Source organism: Vanellus vanellus, assembly GCF_965231255.1.
Source record: "Vanellus vanellus genome assembly, chromosome: 5".
In the NCBI taxonomy this organism is placed as follows: Eukaryota; Metazoa; Chordata; class Aves; order Charadriiformes; family Charadriidae; genus Vanellus; species Vanellus vanellus.
Window position 1 is genome coordinate 18,987,412 of NC_138910.1, and position 22,393 is coordinate 19,009,804.

The window sequence follows — 22,393 nt, forward strand, 5'->3', positions numbered from 1 at the left end:
CCGGGTCTGCAGGGAGAGACCATGTAGGGTTCTGTGAGCGTGGCACACTCCTAGTGCTGAGGTGTGTGCGCGTTTCTGTGCCTGCCATGGCATCGGGGTGCAGTGTGTGTGGGGCGGCGCAGTCTTGGCTCCTGATTAAACTGCTCTTCCCTGCAGGCTCCCATCTGTGTGCTCCTGGGTTACTGGTGTCTGAAGGCGTTGCAATGCCCTGTTGGGCATGAGCGTTCGTGATAAGTGGATTAGAAAAGGTTTTCTTTCATCCCACTGTTGGGAACTCCAGACGCAACTTCGCTGTTTTCTGACTCTTTGCTCTCGGTGCCGTGATGGTAGTAGGAGCCTTTGGTGAAAATAGCATAAAAATCTACTAACGCATGTTGCTGTTCATACGTTTGTGCGGAACAGTCAGCATGGGATTTGGGAAACGGCTGATTTCTCAACAGCAATGTCTTGCCCAGATGCCTCAGGACACTTAGTCTCAAGCATCAAGATTTTCAGAAAATGTAAGAGGATGTCATGAAGGCCTCTATATAGTTCCTCAAAATCTGTATTCAATGCGTTGCTTACTGGCTCTCTGGGATCTTGAAACTTGAATCTGCAACATAAGACAGCAATGCTTTCTATTGCTCGCTGGCCACGAGGGTGATCTTCGCACACTATTCTTGGGTTAGGTACTGATCAGATGCACTGGTGCTTTTCATTCATTTGGTGAGGGCAAATTAATCTGCCTGTTGTGGAAACTCTAGAGCAGAACACAGCAGCAAAGCTAGAATTATGTAGGCCTTTTTTAATGTCATTAAAACTAGCCTCTTCATTCTGAGGACCGGAGGTTGGCCAGTAAACATATCTTCTACAATAAGGAAAATCCAGGGTACCAAAGTGTTTAAAGCGACCAAAGTAGTTTTAGAAAAAAACCCACCTAAACCAAAATAAATCATTAAAAATACAATTAGTGTTCCACATTCTGTATAATATGCTGTAGAAATACTATTGCATCTCTTCAGACATAATAAGCCTATAAGCAAAGAGCTAACGGTGCTGACGGGTTTAAGAGGATAGGAAGGGGTTTTATAATCAATAACTTGGGGGCAGAAAACAAATTAAGAAGAAAGTAGGTCTATGAATCGATGAAAAGCAGGATGGCCTTAACGTTACTCAACAGTTGAGCACTTTGGCTTTTTCTCAATAATTATCTACGCAGAGTTTATGTGATCTCTATGGAAAGACATGGAACAGATTAGTTTGCAATAACTGAAATGTGGGTGTGACGTTATGCCTAATTCTGGGTAATTGTAGGTCACGCTCTCCCTGATTTGCTTTCGTGTTCCTGCTCTTTCCCTTGAACCAGGTCCCAAAGTCGGGCAGGGCAGAAGAGGCCAGGCCAGCAAACTGATTTCCCCAGCACTTTTTTGGTAGGCGAGGTATGAGATCTGCTTGTCCTGCAGATCCTTGCATTTGTGTTACCAGAAGTCTGGTGCTCAGGGTTGACTTGGGAGACACTGAGGAATTTAAGATGCTGTGGTGTGTGTGAAACTATATATACATCAGAGTGTATATACATCAGTTTATATACACGTCGGAGAAACACTCAAGTCATGTCATTTACGCAAGGAAACTTTTGCAAGAGAGGAAAAAGCTCTGTGAAGTCTACTTAGCTGTAGCTGATGACTTCTGGAAGCATTTTGACTTACAATGATGTGTGGGTGTATGAAACTCTAAACATGCTTTATTTACATTTTCTATTATTATTATAGCATGATTTTTAATGACCAGCTATTCTAAGTTTGAAAATATTTAGACAGTCAAACCCACTATTGTGCGTGTTTTTGTATCTTTCCATGACTCTTCTTATAAAAACTGATGCTTCCTTACATTGGTTTCTGCATGAAGCTGATTAAAACTGCTTTTTCGTCCTCTCATGTTACGTTAAGAAAGTCAAAACCAGTTTCCCTGAAAACGTAACTAGGACTTGCTTAAAAATTTTAAGCAGCTGTAGCTTGGAAGTCGCCTCTGAATACTGCAGCTTCCCCCAGCTTTCCGTGGGTGTTTGCACCCCGTGTACAGATCTTGCAAGTTCCAGTTCTTTCTAACGGGAGGTCTTCTGGTTTTTGCAGGGTGCCAGGGTATGGCTGCGGGAGCAGGACCAGCTGCAGCCATGCACTGTTGGCTCATCTGCCGATGGAAACGTGCTCTTCACCTCAGATTACGGCACGGTAAGTGAAGTTTGCGTGAGGCTGTAGCCTATGCCAAGTTGCAAGATGGACTTCTTGGGTCTTCTACAACCTTCACGTTAAAAGGAAATTTATCAATTGAAATGCTGCAATTGTGTCTGAAAATGGACCCAGCTCTGTTACAAACCATGCCAAAGGTCTAAGGAAGGTTAAAAAGATAAGATTGTTCTTTCTTCTGTTCATTTGTCTGCCCACTTTCCTTTGCTTGGCTTTTCTTGTGCCATCTTTGAAGGAGTTGCATTAACAGCGTAGCAAAACCATTATATTGGCGAAATGCTCCTAGGAAGGAAGCAGCTCTACCAACTCAGCAGCCCTTTCTGCCAGGGTGTGCTTCTTGCCAGCCGTGCTGCTGCAAGGGCTGTTGGGCTCACCGCTGTCTGCTTCGGTGGGTTTTGCCATCAGCCCTTTGGGTCAGGGGCACGTGGAAGTGAGCTCCTTATCTAAGTGCAGCAAGCTACGCATCAGAGAGTTCAACAAGGCAGCTGAGGTCCTGTGAGAGCAGAGCTCGCTGCTGGCGATAAGAATCAGGTCTTTTCCCTGCCTTATTTCCAGCCCTGTGTTCCTTGTGGTTCCCCAGCATGCCTGCTCCCGTGCTCGTGGAGTAATATTGGTAGGAAGGGACCTCTGGGGATCATCCAAGTCCTCAGTGAGTCAGCTCTGCTCTCTAACCCTGGGAAAACTATTCACTGCCTTCACTGAGGTTCTTATTGAGTCAAACTAGTGCCTGGGCTGGGAGGAGGATGGGGAAACGGGCAGGACTGTGCCTTCCAGCAGTGAGCAATTAGATCTGCTAACGGTGCTCTGCAGGCAGCTTCTTTGTTACAGAAAATCGGACAGGTTTTTTTCAGCCTCTTACCTGGCAAACAAAGGAGGATGCAGGGGGAAAAGGGGATTTAGGACTCCAGCTTGTGGAGAGTCAGTGGTAGGACTCTCATATTTTTCAGTCTTGCTTTGAAAGGGCTAGATTTCAAATCACCATTCCTCTTTAAAGAGCCCAATTTGTTTCTCAGAGACAAAAACTCACCTAGCAAACACAGATTTTCCATCTGGTTACTGTGGCCTCTCAAATCCTTTCTTGAGGAGCTGCCTTGTGATGGGAGCGCTGGATAGTCACTTACTCAGTTCAGGAGATCACAGAGGCATTCATCACAGGTAATGCAGCAGCCTGCGAAGCGTCAGCCAATGGTGAGTACTTCTGTGACTCCCAGACTTGCTCCTGTCTCTTTTGATATGATTCTGTGGCCTTGGAAAATCCTCCAAACCCACCTGGCACCTCTGAAAGGACACCAGAAATCCCACCGTAGAGCCAGCTGAGTGGGTGCACCCGCCGCCAGCCTGTGTCTGTGCTAGAAAAAGTGCACAGGATAATGCCAGGTGGAGTCACAGGTCTTAAAAGAAAAAAAAAAAAAAAAAGCTGGATTTGTTTTTTTTTCCACCATGAAAGAAGAAACCAGTAGACTGAAGGAGTATGTGCTTTATGGCTTATGCAGAAAAAGCACATGGTGATCATTGAAGGGCTTGCTTTATTCAGTGCCCTCCACAATAGCTGTCCTATGTGCTTCCCTTGCCTGCTGCCTTCATTGCTTGATAACTGTAGGCAGGACTGGCTGTCTTACCCCAGGTGAAAACTCAGATGAAAACATCTTCGCTTTTCTTTGAGATGGATGGGCCAGATGATCTTTCTGATTTTAGGATCCCTAGATCTAACGTCCTCATGTTTGCTGTGGCCCAACATCCCTGCAGCTCTTGCAGCTCTGAGGTAAGGCGGCCAGTCATGCTTCAGAGCTTTTGCCATTTGTTTTTACTTCCTTAAAACCACCTCAAGCAACAAATCCATCAGAGATGTGACTTCCTGGGAGGAAAGGAGGAGCCAACGCTTAGGAAACACAAGATTGGAAACCACAGTCGAGACAGACCAGCTGAATGCTTTATGGATAAACATAACTTAGATGCTGGGTGGGAGCTTTGCTCATGTGCTCAGGGTTGCACTAATGGATTGATCTGAGGCTGAGAAGGAATAATTTCTCCCCTGGAAAGCCTGGCTTGGTTGGCAATCCTTTTATTGGCTTGTCTGCCAGCCAGGTTTTGCTTTATTCCTGACCATTGCAGGGGCTTGGAGAGTCCTGGTCGTTTTGTTCTGACTGTGGGCTAAATCTGAGGCAATCAGTTCATCACTGGGGAGAAAGTAGATCTCTTTGGCTGTGTCGTGAGCTGCCTGTGTAGTATTTGATGGCTTATTTGTAGTTAGACTGAAAGCTGACAGGCTTTCTTCTCAAATACTAAAGATCATCTTATTAATGCCTATAAGTTTCTGTTTAAGTATTACTTGTTGGGAAAGGGATGTCCCAGAGGCAGCTCTGCTGAGAGATCAGTTTGTGTTCTCACTTGCTTCAGGCAAAATCAACCAGGAAAATCAGCAAGCTGCTGAAGCCGGACTGGCTCACCTTACCTGGAGCGGGATGATGGGGAGGATGTTCCTCCAATCTGCTCTTCTAGCATGTTGCTGGAGGAGTCCAGAAGTGAGCAGTGGGGTAACAAGAACCTCTTTGCTGGGGTGACTGGAGGTGGGAAAGGGCCTGGCTGGCATGGATCAGTGCAGCACCTTGCAAGCTCTAAGGGTTGAAGGGTCATTATGTGGGTCATGTTTGGGTCTAATCTCAGAACTCCTCAGGAAAAGCCCCTTTGACACAATCTTGGGAACAAAAAACCACCACATGTTTATCTCCAGAACGCTGGATGGTGTCTGCAGCCTGTTGGTGATATGGAGACTGGAAACTTGTCTCTACCCTGGAGGGCAGAGGACAGATTAAAAGCCAGCTCTCTTCCAGTGCCAGGGAAGGCCTGAAACCTCTCCCACATGCCACAAGTGCTTTCCAGAGGCACAGAGACCTCACCTCCCAAATCTCAGTGGGGCTGGAGGCCCCAGCCTCTGCCTGAAGAAGGGTGAGCTGCTAGGTGTGACATGGAGGACAACGGTACTTGGTGAACCTCCCCAGCCTCAGGGACAGACAAGTGACATCTTGGTCTTGGCTAGGGTGTCAATGTGGCATCAGACTGCTCCTCCAGGGAGTATATTTCACCTATGCAGTGTTTCTGTCCAGAGGGTACCAGAGTCAATGCTCCCAATCCACCTTTGCTGCAGTCCTGCCGGAGTACTTGCTTTGAGGATCATGGACCAGATTTTATTTAGAGAGGGATGACTGAATAACCCCAATCAGGTGGCTCAAGACAGGTTTAACAAGTGATGATCTAATCCCTACTAATCACTTACTTGTGTATTTAGGGTCCCTGTTGCTATTCAGGGTCCCATTTTCTCTTGTGTTGTCTACAAGAGCAAGCAAACAAGCTCTGACCCATCACACAGTTATTTTTCATGCACAGCAGCCTCTTGGTAAAGGTGCTGCCAACCACCTGGTATCTTTTGGGATATTTGTCCACTCAGCTTTTCCCTAGATATTTTCTTAATGTTTCTCTTCTGGCCCAAATGGCCACAAGTGCTGACAATGTGGTCAATGAGTAAGGGCACGGCAGACCTAAGGAAAGATCACGTCATACTGTTTTGGACTTGTCCTCTTCCAAAATTTGTCCAAGTCAGCAGAGAAGAGAGAGCCAGGGTGGTTTGCTACCTCATGGTTTGAAAGTGCTGTAGTGGTTTTTTCTCCTGACGGAGTCCAGTTCATGTTGTGCATCTGCAGCTTGTACTGTCCCCTGAATTTAGTTGTCCCATTCTCCCTTCCTGCTCCCTCAGTTTTCTTCTGGAAGTGCCTGAGGCCTCTGCTGTGAAAAGGAGGGGAAAAAAAAAATGATGCATTTTTTTTGGGGCCATGCCTGCAGAGTGGGGGTCGTGCTGCTGGCAGAGTCATACCTCTCTGATACCCGGGTGGAGAAGTGGTGCAGAGAAGACCAGAGAGGCCTGTAGAGAGTCTGTGTGCTGGAGTGGGCTTCATTCCGTGCTGCTCATGAAAACGAGCTAGGTATTTTTGAAAGCTTCCTGGCTGGTGAGAAAATTGGGCTGTGGAGCAGTTTCCCAGTGGAAGAGACCGAGTCTTTGTCGCGTTAGGTGTGACTGGGCAGACCTGGGGTGAAGACATCTGGGGAAGTGAGCCTGCTTCTCCTCCCCAGCTCCCTCCAGGAGCAGAATTGCTGTTTTCGATTGTGCACGTTTTTGCAGGCATCCTGGGGAGAGGTGTGTGTCTGGTAAAGACATCCCATGCCAGGTTGTTCCTTCCCCGCAGTGGCAAGGGTGCAGGCTCAGAGCTGAGGAGGGGTGTTTGGTGGGCACTTGCAACGCGCTGCAGCAGTGAGCTCCCTGCGGGGGACTCGCAAGGGTGGCTCGCTGGAGGGGGCAGGGTGACCTCATTCTGTCTTCAGCCTGCAGCTGCGTGGATGGCCTCTCCCTAGTAGTTACGGCAGCCCGAGGACTCCAGGAAAGCAGGCAGGAGAAACCAGTTAGATCAATGCTATAGATCATGGTTCATTCTCTACGGGGTCCATCAGTTTCTTGCTGGCACCCAGGAGGACTGACAAGCAGGGATGGAAATGGAGACCCAGAAGGGAAGGAAAAGCCCAAGTTTCTTTGGAAGGGTTACCACGGGCCAGTTTGCTTCTCCAGGCTGCCCGTATGAAGTCTCCCATCTGTCTACCTTGGGTCTTACCATCTAGTGCAGCTTGGGATGCTGGGTGGGAGATGGCGCATCGTTGAATCCAAGAGTGGGAAGCAACTGAAATAACTTTTGTGAAATGCCAGCGTCGTGCTTGAGGAGGAGGAAAGGAGGGCTGGGATGTGGCTATGGTGGAAGGAAACAGTCACATAATCTTAGCTGTGTTGAAAGGGGGTGAAGAAGATGACCTGATAGCTGAGGAGTGGGTTATTGAGGAGGAGGAAGCTCCAGCAGGAAGAAGGATGCGGAGGTTGAAGCAAGAGGAGTGCAACTGCATAGAGAGGGAAGTGGGCACTTCCCAGAGCAGTGATAGAAGCTAATAGCTGTCACTGTACAAACATTCTGAAAGCTGCATCATATACATACATGCCAGCATGCACACAGGATGTCACCACTTTATTTGGCTTCTCATCTGCTTTGCGTTCCTTTGCTCTTGACGTGACTGCCTTTCCCGGGCACTCTCTGGCTGCTCCTATGGAGAGTGCAGGGCCAAACCTGGAATGTGGATAACCTCAACTTCCCCCCAGTCAGATATGATCTCACCTGTGTTTTTGTGAAAGACTGTTCCTGGTGTCTTGGGAGCAGCTGCCATCGTTATTCCCACTCGTGAGTGCAGTGTGTGATACCTGTCCAGCCTGGTACAGCTGGAGGCTGGTGTGCTGCTCCTGCTAAGAGGATTTTGGTAAAAATCAAGTAACCTTGAATTCATAAGTCACTGTCAGTAGTGAAGATGAGAGATTGACTCTGTAGCAAAACAAGGGAGTGCACTGTATGGCTTCTGGCCAGAGAGCTCAAATAGGTAGGAACAGAAACGGAAGAATGACTATAAAAATAGGGAGCAGATCTGCGCCTTATTTCCTTTTCCAATGCTGAAGTATAAAGCTGTGCAAACGGGCACGTTTCTGGTAGGAAATCAGACCATGTGCCCAGGTGTCATGAGCTTATTTGTCCTTCTCCCCATTCTTCCAGGTATTCCAGTACCCCAAGGCCTCCCTTTCCAGAGGAAAGGTCTTGCCAATGCACCAGACCAGCGTTGATGGGGTAGAAGACATGTCCATGCTGGGAGATCTGCATGAAGCTGCCATCCTGCTCAACCTGCACCAGCGCTACCAACAGGGTAACATCTATGTAAGTGCTCAAGCTGGGCCACGTCCCTTCTGGCCGATGATGTTAGTTTAGCTCCGGGGCTGTCACTTTTTGCATGTGAAATACTGATTTTAGCATTGTTTCATGTGGATAGAAATGGAGGGGTTTTTCTGCCTTGCCAGCTCCATCAGCCCTGTGAGAGCCTACCCCTACCAGAGGGGCCTCTTTGCTTCTACAGAAAAACTTCCAAAACATGAACATTCACCTCTAGGCTTTGTGGTAATTGTGCAGCTCTCTATCCTCCCTGACCACTCGTGTTTTACAAGCTGGCATTTGTGTTCCCCAGATTCCCCACTATTACTGTTCAGAGTTTTATATGGCCAAGTAGACTGGAAAGTGTAGGGTACACAGGTTGCTGTTGAGTATCCCTTCTGATCCAGAGAAAGCTACTGCTTGACAAACCTAGGAAAGCAAACCTGTTGCCTAATTCTTTGGCTTTTCTGTGCAATTGTGCCTTTTTTGAGTTGCTCTGCTCCTCTTGCACAGATGAATGCTCAAAGCATCTCCTAATTTCCCTCTCGGGCCCACAAGAAGGAGGCAAGAGTCAGGAAAGGGACTTGTGAAGAAAAGCACACCTCGGACGAGACATCCCTGGAGTGCTGGGATGGCAGCGTGCTCTGCTGAGACTTGGAGAGGACTAGGAGGATATATTGCAAAGACTGCCTTCCCTTGCTTTACTCTTACCTTGCTTGTCCATGCTTCGTGCACCCAGAGTTTTTCATATTATGACAGGAAAAATGTAAATCTCTCTCTGTGTTGCATAGCAACTGTTACCAAGACAACCAAACCATACGCACCTGTATTCCAGGGAATGATCAATAAAGTGACCCCATTTCTGAACCACCTCCTGCACTGGGATGCAGAGGAGGCTGCAAATTCTCCTTTTTGTTGCTGTAGACTCCCTTGCCCGTTGTCTGTCAACATAGCCTTGTGACCCTGTGGCGGTACCCACGTCCACACGCTCTTTTGATGGCCCTTGTCCTTGCTGCTCGTCCTGACCCGTGTTTGATGTGTGCTATGTGCTTGTGTAGCTCTTCGCCCGTTTGGGTGCATTCCTCCTGTTACTCTTCCTCACACTTTGAAACGCGAGGCGGGATTCTCTCCCTTTTCAGTCTGTGCCTTGCACCAGAAATGCCACAACACCAGCACTGTGACAGTGTCACAGCAGCTGTATCTCCTTAAGCCTTTCCTCTAGCTCTGATATGTCATTCCTTCTCCTCTTCAACATTAGGTCCGTGGCTTCTCCATCCATGTGTTAAAATTGTTAAAAGTTTAAATACGATGTCGGTTTTTTGCCTGTGCATAGTGCATGAATGTCAGCCGTGCACCTCAGATCTGAATTTTGGGGAGATTTCTGAAGGGGCCCGACTTCTGTAATATGCTGAGCACTGGGAAGAAACCCTCGGTGAAGGATTGTAAGCCCCTTCTTGAGGGGGACCGTATCTGGGCATATGTTTGTGCAATGTCTGACCTGGAGGACACCAAACCGGACAAGGGCTGTTTTGCATTTCTGCAGTTCAGACATTAATATTGCAGTTACCTTATCACTAACTGTTAGTTTTTGCCACAGCCCTGCTGTGTATAGTTTTCAGTTAAGCAGAAATTGGTAATGTCAGCTGTAGTGCCCCCTAATGATTTGCAGTGATCTGTGAATACCATGAATGTTACAGGGGTTGAGTTCATTTAATATCGTTCTCCATGCTCTCCGCAGATCGAGCACAGTAGGCTAAAGTTGCAGATGAAGCTGTACTGAGAGGAGTTATGCCTATCAGTCAGGGCCAAAAATATTTGGAAGGAAATCACAGAGATCAGAAATGGGTGAGAGATATCATCATTTTCTGGAAAACAAATTCACCTGAAGGAAGGGGTAACCTGGAATACTGGTAATTAGTATTAAAAAAAATAATAAATAATAATAAAAATAAATAATGTGGGGATGGAAAACTGAAAACGTGGAATGGACAACTGCTGTGAAAAAGGGCAGTGCAGTTTTGAGCTGCGTGCCTGGAGGCATCCTACCATGAACTTCTAAAGAGGATCCTTTCTGGTCATGGAGTGTAGGTAGCAGTACTGATGTGGTACCCATAATTAACATGCTACAGGAACACTTAAAATCGCAAAAGTATCTTTTGTTTTCCAAAGAAATACTATTCAAGCTCTACCAAGCTGTTTAAGGAAATTATGTGAGCACAGCAACAGCCTGCAGCGTTTAAAAGTGTATCTTCCCCCTTCATTCCTGCAATTCCTGCATCCCTTAATAAAGTAGACCCAACATAACATGAGTGATGTATAAATGAACCAGGAGATGTACTGCCACGTTTTGTGCTGTTCCTAGCTCTGCCATGCCTAACCACCCAAGTAGGATCTATTGTCTTGAGAAGTAGACATGCCACGTGTGGCTTGTCCTGCTCTAGAGAGTTCTCTGGGGACGATCACCCCTTGCTAATAGAGTGGCTGGTATGTACATGGTTGATGCACAAATGCTACTATTAAAAATTGTGGATAGAAATTGTCTATAGGGGACTGCAGGTGATGAGGAGACTGCAACTGGGGGATGGAGAAGTTTCCTAGAAACACCTTTGAAAGAGATGGCTGTACTGGGAGAAGTTCTAGAAAGGACTGAGGTGGGAGCTCTGTTCCTTGGGAGAGCTGAACCTGGAGTGGGAAATGCAAAATGAAACATCTGAGAGGAAAAAATACTGTGAAGGTCTGGGAGAAGTGTTAGGATGGACGTCACTGTCTTGCAGTCTCTGGACAATGTCTGTTGCTGAACTGGTCATATAGTGCTTTTTCCCGATCCAGGTTTTCTCTCTGTTCTCTCCCATTTCCTCCCACCTGTCTTGCCAAAGTTCATCTGCTTGCTTATTGCTTCCATCACCAACACCCACAATATTTCCACCCACAAAGGTCCATGTCAAAGGGTCCTCAGGTCTTGTTCCATGCTAGCCTGTTCATACTGATAATGCAATTAGGGCTAGGTAATGTTTTTTGTTGGTTTGTTTTGTTTTGTTTTGTTTTGTTTCCCCTGATGATCTGTGACTGCTGCTTTAATAAATGATTTTTAAATATTTCGGTGACTCGAGCATCTTAGTTTGGCTTCAGAGCTTGGCATTGCAGTATGGCCCCAGATTTCATTTGGCAGGGAGAAAGCACGCATCTTTCTTGTCACCAAGTGTTTTGTTTACAGCTTCTCCAATGGATGCATGCAAATCCTTGTATATGTATGTGGTGACTCGCAGTTCATGGTTTGGAAATAATACTAGATGTTGTCCCTGGCCACAAAGCTTGGCACCTTGGCAATCTTAAGTATTTCCTCTGACACCCCTGCTGAGAATGGGTATTCCTGGAGTAGAGCAGCCCAAGATGTCCCCATAAAGGAGGCCACTGCACCAGCAGCAGGATTTAAGCTGGATGTTGACCATATTACAAAGCCCTTGTTAGGAGAGAGGTGGTACCATTGCTCTGAACTGCAGCTCTGAGAATAACTGGATTTGAGCTGGTTGGCTGAACCGAAAAAGTCATGCCCCAAAAGCCAAAATGAATTTCATTCTGACTTCACAAAAGAATACATTCGAAATTCAATATTAGGCTTTGGGTATTTTATTTTAAACCTTAGTAACTCTTTTCTTGAACTGCGAGATTTTCAAATGAAATATTTTCAAAATAAAATGTTTAGAAAATATAGAAATGTTTTGACTTGAAATACTCAGCTTTGTCTTCAGCTGTCAATTTTGATTCAGCTTACCAAATGATTTAACCTCCTCCAAACAGCATTTTTCAGTAGAAGAAAAACGATACGCTTCAATGGCTCTTTGCACCCATGTGTGCATATCTCTGTCCCACCTCTTTGTTCAAGAGGTGCTTGAACCCTGCCAAGCCCCCTCTTCGGGGCTTAAGACTGTGGATGGGGCACTGAAAGTATCTCCTGACACTCCTGCAGTCCTGGCTCTGCTTTTCAGCTTCAAGCACAGTGCAAGGTAGCTGGGTATGAAGATAGCTTCATGTTTTTAAATTGTGTAAGCTTAATTTAGCAAAGACAACAGACTAAGGACATTTTATTGTAAAGCAGCGAAATTCAAATTGCCTCATCCATACCCAGTCATGCAGCCCCTGCCCTGGGGTTTGACATTCTTTGCCAAATTGGGGAGCTCTTTGCTGAAGCTCAACTTCCTTATTTAGGCTTTCTCCCTTCATCGTGAGTTATTTCAGGGTCCAGGTTTGTCGTGATTTTTTTTTTTCCAGGAGCTTTATTTCCTTGCTGTGTTTTGTTTTCTCCCCCTAGACAAACATTGGTTCCATCTTGGCATCAGTAAATCCCTACAAACCCATCCCTGGTCTGTACAGTGTGGATGCCATAGACCTGTACAGACAGCACCGCCTGGGTGAGCTGCCTCCCCATATCTTCGCCACCGCTAACGAGTGCTACTGCTGCTTGTGGAAGCGTCATGACAGCCAGTGTGTTCTGATAAGGTTAGAAACGGGAGAACCGGCTACTCCCTGACTGCATTACACGCCTTGCTCCTGCCGCTCCGTTTGCAATGACATCTGCCTAAATATCCACACCATCCTACCCTACCCTGTGCCTGACTCCTGCTTGCCGCAGTGGAAACGCCACGTGTTTATTCCTGGAGATCACTTCTCTGCCGTGGGTGGGATGGTCTTTAGCTCGTTGTGTCCTGGATTTGTGAATGGAACCTCTGTCTTTTCCTTAACAGTGGGGAAAGCGGAGCTGGAAAGACCGAGAGCACCAAGCTGCTGCTGAAATTTCTGTCGGCCATGAGCCAGACCTCCCTGGGGGCCCCTGCATCAGAGAAGAGCACTCGTGTGGAAGAAGCCATCCTGGAAAGCAGGTACGGTCACCCCCACGGGCACCGTGGTCCCCGTCCCTGCGGGTGCTGGTGTGCTGGGGCAGCCTGCCTTTGGCAGGGGCAGTGTCTGCGTTTGGGCCACCCATGGAGCTGAAGCTGGGCGGTGAGGTGAGGCTCGTGCAGCCCGACGGTGTCATGTCAGGGAAATGGGGAGGTCGCAGTCTCGCCGGGATGCCTCACGCTGGCCACTCTCCCAGCGGCTTGTGGATTAATTTGGCTTCTTTCCAAGAGCAACATGGGGTGTGTGTGGCAGCTGGAGAATTCATGCTCTCGCCAAGGCTGGGCTTCCTCCTTCCTTCAGTAACTCGTTCTCCATGCCTGCCTGGCTGCCGCCTGTACATCACTGCGCCGTCCCTCTTTCTGGCTCTCAGGTCCACGTCTCTCATGGAATTGGCTGGAGTGGACGTGGGTAACATCCCAGGTTGTCCCTGTCTCCCACAGCTCTTGGTTGTGGCTGTGCTCGTGGTGAGTCTCCATCACGCTCCAACTCCCGGCCTCCATTTGTTTCAGGCCACCAGTACGTCTTGCCCTCACAGGTCCTGTGCACCACCTTGCAGCTCTCTTCCTGTCCAGGCAGGTGATTTCACAGAGAAATGTTCACGGGAACTGTAAGAGGCAGGAGCGAGGAGGTTTCCCTGGGGGCTGCAGTGGGGTCCATGTGGGTCTGGGGCTGGTTGGAGCTGGTCTTGGCCAGAGCTGGCACTGGGGAATAACCACCACCTGCCAAAACCTTGCCAAGGCATCAGGACAGCAGGGAAGCACATGGTGCCTAGATCAAATGTGTTCGGGAGAGAAACTGGCAGCCACGAGGGCATGGAGATACAGTGTGCAGGGGATCCTTCTTGCCAAAGGAGGTCCTGATGCCCCTGAGGGACCATGGCCCATGCCAGGGCAGGTACGCTCTTCAGGGACCATGGGTGACCCATGCTGGAACATGAACACCAAGGAAAAAAGTGTCAGGAAATCCTGAAGAAGCAAAGTGCAGCTGAGGAAAAGCAGTAAGAGGCAAAGAGCAGCCGAGAAAACGAGTGAGAGGTGTCCCTGCCTATGGCAGGGGGGTTGGAGCTCGATGATCTTCAAGGTGCCTTCTGACCTAAACCATTCTATGATTCTAAAACAAGCCTCCTGTGCTGCCCGCTGCCTTGTGGGGGGAGCTGTGAGGGACTGGTTGTAACCTGAGGTTAAAAATGAAAGCTGAGGCTAAGAAAAGGAGGACAATAGTTGTTTGATTTTCAGGTAAGCCTTGGGAAGAGGGAGGAAAGATGTTTACTTAAGTGCCTGTTTTATTGTTTGTGTCCTCCTTTTTCTTAACACCTGAATTCTATTTAATAAATTGAATTAAATTAAACAAAAATTTCCCAACACAAGACTGTCTTGCCTATGACTGGAGGACCTTGCTGGGAGCCTTGCAGTGTGGTACTGTCTAGGGCGAGGCTGCAGGTTGGTCCCAGTTCGAGCCTGTGACAGTGGCAGAAACCTCCAAAGGAGTAAATCATAGAATGGTTTAGGTTGGAAAGGACCTTGAAGATCATCGGGTTCCAACCCCCCTGCCATAGGCAGGGACACCTCCCACTAGACCAGACTGCCCAAGGCCACGTCCAGCCTGGCCTTGAACACCTCCAGGGATGGGCCCTCAATAACCTCTCTCGCCAACCTGTTCCAGTGCCTTAATGCCCTCAAAGTGAAAAACTTCTTCCTAATGTTTAATCTGAACCTGCCCTCTTCCAGGGTAAAGCCATTCCCCCTCGTCCTATCGCTACATGCCTTAGTAAAAAGTCCTTCCCCAGGTCTCCTGTAGGCCCCCTTTAGGTACTGGAAGGCCGCAATAAGATCTCCCCGGAGCCTTCTCTTCTCCAGGCTGAACAGCCCCAACTCTTTCAGCCTCTCCTCATAGGAAAGGTGCTCCAGCCCTTGGATCATCCTCGTGGCTCTCCTCTGGACACGCTCCAGCAGGTCCGTGTCCTTCTTATGTTGGGGACTCCAGAGCTGGATGCAGTACTCCAGGTGGGGTCTCACGAGAGTGGAGTAGAGGGGCAGAATCACCTCCTTTGACCTGCTGGCCACACTTCTGATGCAGCCCAGGATACGGTTGGCCGCCTGGGCTGCGATCGCCCATTGCTGGCTCATGTTGAGCTTCTCGTCAATCAGCACACCCAGGTCCTTCTCCTCAGGGCTGCTCTCCAGCCATTCCCTGCTGAGCCTGTATTTGTGCTTGGGATTGCCCCAACCCAGATGGAAGACCTTGCACTTGGCCTTGTTGAACTGCATGAGGTTGGCTTGGGCCCACCTCTCCAGCCTGTCCAGGTCCCCCTGGATGGCATCCCTCCCCTCCAGCGTGTCTACCTTGCCAAAGAGCTTGGTATCATTGGCAAACTTCTGATGGTGCGTTCAACCCCACTGTCCATGTCGCCGACAAAGATGTTGAACAGGACAGGTTCCAGTACTGACCCCTGAGGGGTTATATGAGGTCGTATGTCCGCAACAGGCTCTAGTTGTGTAATAAGCTGGAATCCGTTGAACCATCTGTGTAAAAGTGACCCTCATGCAAGTGGCATATTTCAGGCCCCAGAGAGTAGAAAGAAGGAATGTTTCCTGGAAGATGGTGACTCAAAAAATTACTAGCAACTGTGGTGCAAATAGCCTAAGCAGACATGCAGTGTCTAACGTGGCAGCTGCAAGAGCAGTGCAGGATTAGGCCCCTTCTAAGCAGAGCAGCTGTTGAGCAGAAGGGTTGCTGCCTTTGGACCTGGAGCTTGAGACATAGTGGTTGGATGATTTATCCTTTGCAGGTGTGCAGATTTTACCAGGGACGTTGGCAAATTGGAAAAAGCTCCTAAGTGCAATATGGTCACAACTCAAGATCTGCAAAATCCACTTTAAGGCAAGTGGCTTAGAAGGCTCAAGCCTGCTTAGCAGTTAAGTGGTAACTTGACTGCGATCCAGAAAGCTTACGATGGTAGGTAGATGATTCCTGAGTCTGCAAGATCCCACAGCTGTGAGGTGGAGTGAGAGCTCTCGACCCGTTTTGTGTACATCTCAAGTGCTACGTGAGCTACTGCAATGCAAGTGCAGGAGAATTTCATTTGTCACCTTTTCCCTGAAGAAGAGAAGCTGAAGACCTGGCCCAGAGCCAGAAGCTGCTGCCACTCCTAACGAGTCTACCTCATATGTTTGCAGTTCAGCTTCACTTGCTCTGCCAGCGGCCCTCCTTGGGTTAGCTTATGGAGGATTTTCATCCTTGCCCCCCAGCACATACCCAGGAACAATGCTGGATTCTTTCTCCATTTCAGACAGCATTATAAACAAAGCGTTACGTCAGCTTTCTATCATTTACTTGTGTGTTGTAACATTCATGCTTTGGTGTATTTCTCAGAAATCAGGCTCTGAAAAATCCCTTGGCACTGTTGATTTGTTCTGTTTTCCTTCTTGAAAATATCCATCAGTCCATTACAAATCCTGCTAACTTTCCTCTTGGCTTTTTTTCTTGCTTGCTTGACTCTGAAGCTCCCATCTTTTCCTTGTTGGGTGCCACTGCTGACAGCATAGCCGCATTTCCTTTTATTCATCCCTCTAATCTTCAAAACATCTTTTTTGTCTTTAGCTATGCGCCTGAATCCTGGACCTGTGTCCGTTGCAATATTTCTAAAATCCAGGCTTCCCTTTCCACTGCCCTGCTGAAACCGGTTCCCGTCATTTTGATTCCTGCAGCACAGCCTGCCCACATCCAGCCGAGCAGCCACCATCACCTTCCTCACGCACGACTCCACCTCACAGAGTTCACTGCTGCATCAGATGCCACGGCATCCTGGCCTGTATCAGGAATAATGTAGCCAATAGGACCAGGGAGGTGATTTTACCCCTGTACTTGGCACTGGTGAGGCCACATCTTGAGTGCTATGTTCAGTTTTGGGCGCCTTACCACAAGAAGGACATTGAGGCGCTGAAGCATGTGCAAAGAAGGGCAACGAAACTGGTGAGGGGTTTGGAGCACATGTCTTATGAGGAGCAGCTGAGGTTGTTTAGCCTGGAGAAAAGGAGGGTCAGGGGAGACCTTATCACTTTCTACAACTATCTGAAAAGATAGAGAGGTGGGAGTCGACCTGTTCTGTCAAGTAACAGGTGATAGAACAGGAGGAAATGGCTTCAAGTTGCACCAAGGGAAGTTTAGATTGGATATTAGGAAGAATTTCCTTACTGAAAGGGTCATCAGGCACTGGAACGCGTTATCCAGGGCAGTGGTGGAGTCCCCATCCCTGGAGGTATTTAAGGGTCATGTAGATATGGCGCTCAGGGACATGGTTTTATGATGGGCTTGTCAGTGTTAGGTTAATGATTGGACTAGATGATCTTACAGGTCTTTTCCAATCTAGGAGATTCTGTGATTCTGTTGTGCTGTGCCTGCTGGCGCAGGCAGTTCGCTTGGCCCAGGCACCTGCCCTCGTTCCTGGCTGCGTCAGCTCTCCCACCCCTCCGCCTTCCAGCTGCCGCCAGCCTCGGACACCCACGTGCCTATTTCCTCCCCCGTCCCTGGAAGACTTCTGCACTCATATGCCAAACTAAACATCAAAGATACTTCCTTGTGCTTTGCCGATCTAATTTAGCATGATTTAGAGCCATAGAGATTGGCTGGCTGGTTACTGCGCTCTCACTGCAACTGTGGTGGTCATATAACATAACCCTGTCCTCCCTTTTTTCTGGTTGTCCCCGTTAATTTTTGTTGATTCATGGCATTGGTGTGCTCAGTGGGATATTCCTGTGCAATGTCCTTATTTACATACTTGTTTCAGAGGCGTGGGTCTTGGAGTTCAAATTCTCCAGGGCGAGGAACTTAGCTCCTGATCCGTACACACAGATTTCTGTGACTGGGTTTTCTATGGTTGTAATGTATTGTAAGAGAGCAATTTCATTTCTATGCTTATGTTTGTTTAAAGTGATATTTTCAAGAGATACATTAGGAAAATGCTGCCTGAAGTTTCCTGAAGGTTGTTGGGCCTTTCCCACAACAGCTCTTGCTTAGCTAACACTTGCAAGGCCTGAAGCTTTCAGCAAACTCCAGCAGTATCTGCAGTTGTGATTATTTTTCATAATTATTAACTTGTGATTAATCCTGGGTCTGCCCCATCTCCAGTGGAACTGCTCAGTAGATTGATGGAGGTGTTTGAAAAGCCAGTATTTGCCAGGGTAGTAACTGCAATAACTTTTGTTTAAAGCCATGTATGTTTCAGAATTAAACATAGAATCATAGAATTATTAAGGTTGGAAGGGACCTTTAAGATCATCAAGTCCAACCATTAACCTAACCTGACAAAACCACTTCTAAACCATGTCCCCAAGTATCACATCTACCCTTTTTCTTGTAGCGTCTCCGTGACTCCTTGCTTGTCAGGCCTTCAGACTATTTTAGAATTGGCTAAATTGCAAAAATGAACAATTTTAATCCTGGATTCAGTGTGCCAGTTTCAATGGTTTGGGATTTTCTCTTGTACTGTTCTGTGGAGCAAGAATCAAGCTGCATTTTAACTCCCTCTTTTCCGTGTTGTATGAACCTCCTGAAGACAGGAAGGTGAACAGGAGACAAAATTCTTCAGTTCATCATCTGTCTGAAGTTTGGCAATAGATTTTTTTTTTTTTGCCACTTTTTTTTTCCTGAAGCAGATGATATAGCTCCCTTAGAATGAACTTTTCAAATCTATAATGTGTGTGTATTCCCTCTGCTTGGAAACCATGTGGCTCATATCAACCTAAGCAAGATGTAAGTAACACCAAGGGTTTGTGTGTTCCGGTATCAAATTTCGGTACCAAACAAATCAGTTTAGTACTATGTTTGTCTGTTAGGTTGAAAATATTTACCTGTAATTTTAAGAGATGTCTTATACTCTCTTCTCTTTCAAAGGCTGAAACGGAAACAAAGTATGTGGTTTAAAGCTACAGAGTGTTTGCCCTATATGTCTGATGCTTCTGAAAATCCTGAAAAGAAATACAAATCCATTAACCCATTTCATGGGAAGCTGCTGTGTCAAGCATACAGCCTGGCGGGGAATGCCCTCGACAGCGTGAACGCCAGCTGCCCATACTGATTCGGGACTGATTTAATTAACTCCATTCCCAAAGGTTTAAAATTCGTCTAGCAGTGTGTTAAATTGCTCTTGCCATCCTTCCTTGCCCTTGAGCTCTTCCTACTTGTCCAGTCTGGTGCTGTAACAAATTAATCTCACATGGCAGTGCACGCTGTGCACATGGCAAAAGGCTGGGCACACGCTTTGCTGTAATGGTATCCCATCACCAATCCTATCTCCATTGCCTTGTTTCTGCAGCCCTATTCTGGAGGCCTTTGGAAATGCCAAGACAGTTTATAACAACAACTCCAGCCGCTTTGGCAAGTTCATCCAGCTGCACTTCTCTCAACACGGACACATCCAGGGAGGACGAGTAACTGATTGTATCCTTTTCTTCAGTGGACCAGAAACGGGTGGAGTGAGCGAAGATGAGGAGCAGCTCAGAGTGGGTCAGGAAATCCCTCATCACAGTTTCTCAAAGGCAGTTTATAACTGTGGGCAAATTTGCAACTTAAAGAGGGAAGAAGTGTTTGTTTTGTGGCTCTGCAGCACCTAAATCTGGAAACCTTTTGTCTAGGTGCTACATTAGGTAGGGACATAGTTTGACTTTTCACTTTGGTAATCGCAACACTTGATTCTTCCAATTCCTAGAATTTTCTCCCTAGGAAGATCCCTCACATTCATTGCATCCTGTTTCTCCCAGAAGATTGTTCTCTTATGTTAGTTCTGCCAATTAAATCATGATTTAGAAAAGTGAGACCAAGCTAAGAATCAATATATTATGCACAGTATTTGGATGCAGAGAATAGGAATTTAGAGGGCCAATTATGACTCCCTGTTTTGGGCTGCCCATCTCCAGTGGACCTTGGAACCCTAATCATAGAATATCTCAAGTTGGAAGGGACCCATAAAGATCATCGAGTCCAACTCCCTGCTCCTTTCAGGCCTACCTAAAATTAAATCACATGATTAAGAGCATTGTCCAGACACTCCTTGAACTCTGAAAGGCTTGGTGCTGTGACCACTTCCCTGGGGAGCCTGTTCCAGGGACAACAAGGACAGGGAAGACTTGGTGGATTGAGAACTGGCTGACAGACAGAGCTCAGAAGGTTGTGGTTAGTGGTGCAGTCTAGCTGGAGGTCAATAACGAGTGGTGTCCCTCAGGGGTCAGTACTGAGTCCAGTCCTGTTCAATATATTTGTCAATGACATGGATGAAGGGATAGAGTGTACCATCAGTAAGTTTGCTGATGACATGAAACTGGGAGGAGTGGCTGACATGCCAGAAGGCTGTGCTGCCTTACAGCGTGATCTGGACAGGCTGGAGAGTTGGGCAGAGAGAAACCTTATGAAATTCAACAAGGGCAAGTGTAGGGTACTGCACCTGGGGAGGAATAACCCCATGCATCAGTACAGGTTGGGGACTGACCTCCTGGAGAGCAGCTCTGTGGAAAGGGACCTGGGAGTCCTGGTGGACAACAGGATGAACATGAGCCAGCAATGTGCCCTGGTGGCCAAGAAGGTGAATGGCATCCTGGGGTGCATCAAGAAGAGTATGGCCAGCAGGTCGAGGGAGGTCATCCTCCCCCTCTGCTCTGCCCTGGTGAGGCCTCATCTGGAGTACTGTGTCCAGTTCTGGGCTCCCCAGTTCAAGAAAGATAGGGATCTGCTGGAGAGGGTCCAGCAAAGGGCTACAAAGATGATTACGGGGTTGGAGCATTTCTCTTATGAGGAAAGGCTGAGGGACTTGGGTCTTTTTAGGGTAGAGAAAAGAAGATTGAGGGGGGATCTTATTAATGCTTATAAATACTTAAAGGGAGGGTGCCAGGGGGATGGGACCAGTCTTTTTTCAGTGGTGTCCAGTGATAGGACAAGAGGTAACGGGCACAAACTTGAGCGTAGGAAGTTCCATCTTAACATGAGGAGGAACTTCTTTCCTTTGCGGGTGGCAGAGCACTGGCACAGGCTGCCCAGAGAGGCTGTGGAGTCTCCCACTCTGGAGACATTCAAAACCCACCTGGACGCCGTCCTGTGCAACCTGCTGTAGGTGACCCTGCTCTGGCAGGGGGGGTTGGACTAGATGACCTCCAGAGGTCCCTTCCAACCCTGACCATTCTGTGATTCTGTGATATAGTTGAATTATGTTGTGCCACGACCACTTCCTTCCCTGTATGCCCATGTACCCCTCTCCCAAAGGCTTTGACATACGTTTTGTCTACATGAGGCAGCTAAAGCTGCCCTGGCTACATTTCGTGATGTTGATGTTCAAAGCTGCTGATGACTACAAACCACAATTTCCACTGGAGTAGCAGTCAGATGAATTTACTACTGTTGTAAATAACAGGCTTGGATTGTTTAGTCTCTGCTCTTTGTGCTGTGGGTAGATTAAAGATAGCGGTGTCTTACAGAAGCAATGAGAACTGATGCAAGACTTGCTGTGTGTAATACAGACTTTCAGATTAGAGCGGCTGCTCTAATCTTTCTAGGTGTCCCTAATGTGGCTCATCCTTTGTTAGGTTACCTCACCATTGTGCAGATCTTATGCTCTATCTGACCCTGCCCCTTTAAATATCTCTTTGGCACATAATACCTCTGTGGACAAGGAGCGAAGAGGAGGATCCGAGATGATGTTTGGGACCACTCTTTGTCCACTTTCCAAAGCATCATTTATTTCATGGTTGTTACAGGGTTCACCCCAGTGCGTCTAGAAGATTCTTTGCCCATTGTTAGGAGGTCTGTCAATATGTCATTTGAATGTTTTCTCCTTAATGTGCTGTTCAGATTTACTGGAAAAGGTAGGTATTACCTCTACTGGCTGCTTGGTGAGACCCTTCCTGATAGTATGGTGGGGCAGTGCTGGATCTCCTCCTGGATGATGCTGCCACCTTCATCACAGCACACAGACATTAGCTCTTCAGGTGTTACTCCTGCAACTGTCCCAGCTGTGGGAGGAAAAGGATGGTGGAGGAACAATGTTCTGTATCTATCGGAGCTTGTTCTCCTGCCTTTTGATAAATGCCATGCATTACAGAGAGACTCCAAGAAAAAGCTGTTTACCTAAGGGGAAAGGGGGAGAGAAAAAATGCCTGGAAACTCAGTTCCGTAGAGAGGAATATGGGCGTACAAGTCCAAATGCAGACATCTCAACTCTGATGTAGTTTACTTTGGACCCAGGAACTCACTGAGCAGCAGGGCCAGAACTGAGAAGGTTCAGTTTGTCCGTGCGCGCACTCTCTAAGCAAGTTCAGAGAAGCCTGTACGTGCTCGGTTACACAGCCACATGACAAGATCGTGATGTACAGCTTATTTAGACACCACCATCCCTAAACTGGAAGAAGCCCCTCTTGTGCATTGCCCCTGGAGATTTACCTGTATCCTGGTCCCCTCTTTGCCTTTGCAACCACAAATGTGATCTTTTTCTACTGTCTACTCCTG

At 47.5% G+C, this 22,393-nt stretch overlaps 1 protein-coding gene across 1 annotated transcript in view; it reads left to right on the forward strand.

Annotated features, from left to right (window-relative positions):
• LOC309672048 (unconventional myosin-X-like) overlaps positions 1–22,393 on the forward strand; it is a gene marked incomplete at its 5' end in the record, with an annotated part of 96,063 nt that overhangs the window by 8,400 nt on the left and 65,270 nt on the right. The window contains 6 exons of the mRNA XM_082483453.1: positions 2,112–2,210; positions 7,859–8,017; positions 12,318–12,505; positions 12,751–12,885; positions 19,218–19,342; positions 21,740–21,753. Coding sequence (XP_082339579.1) covers positions 2,112–2,210; positions 7,859–8,017; positions 12,318–12,505; positions 12,751–12,885; positions 19,218–19,342; positions 21,740–21,753 — 720 coding nt within the window. The remainder of the gene's footprint in view (positions 1–2,111; positions 2,211–7,858; positions 8,018–12,317; positions 12,506–12,750; positions 12,886–19,217; positions 19,343–21,739; positions 21,754–22,393) is intronic.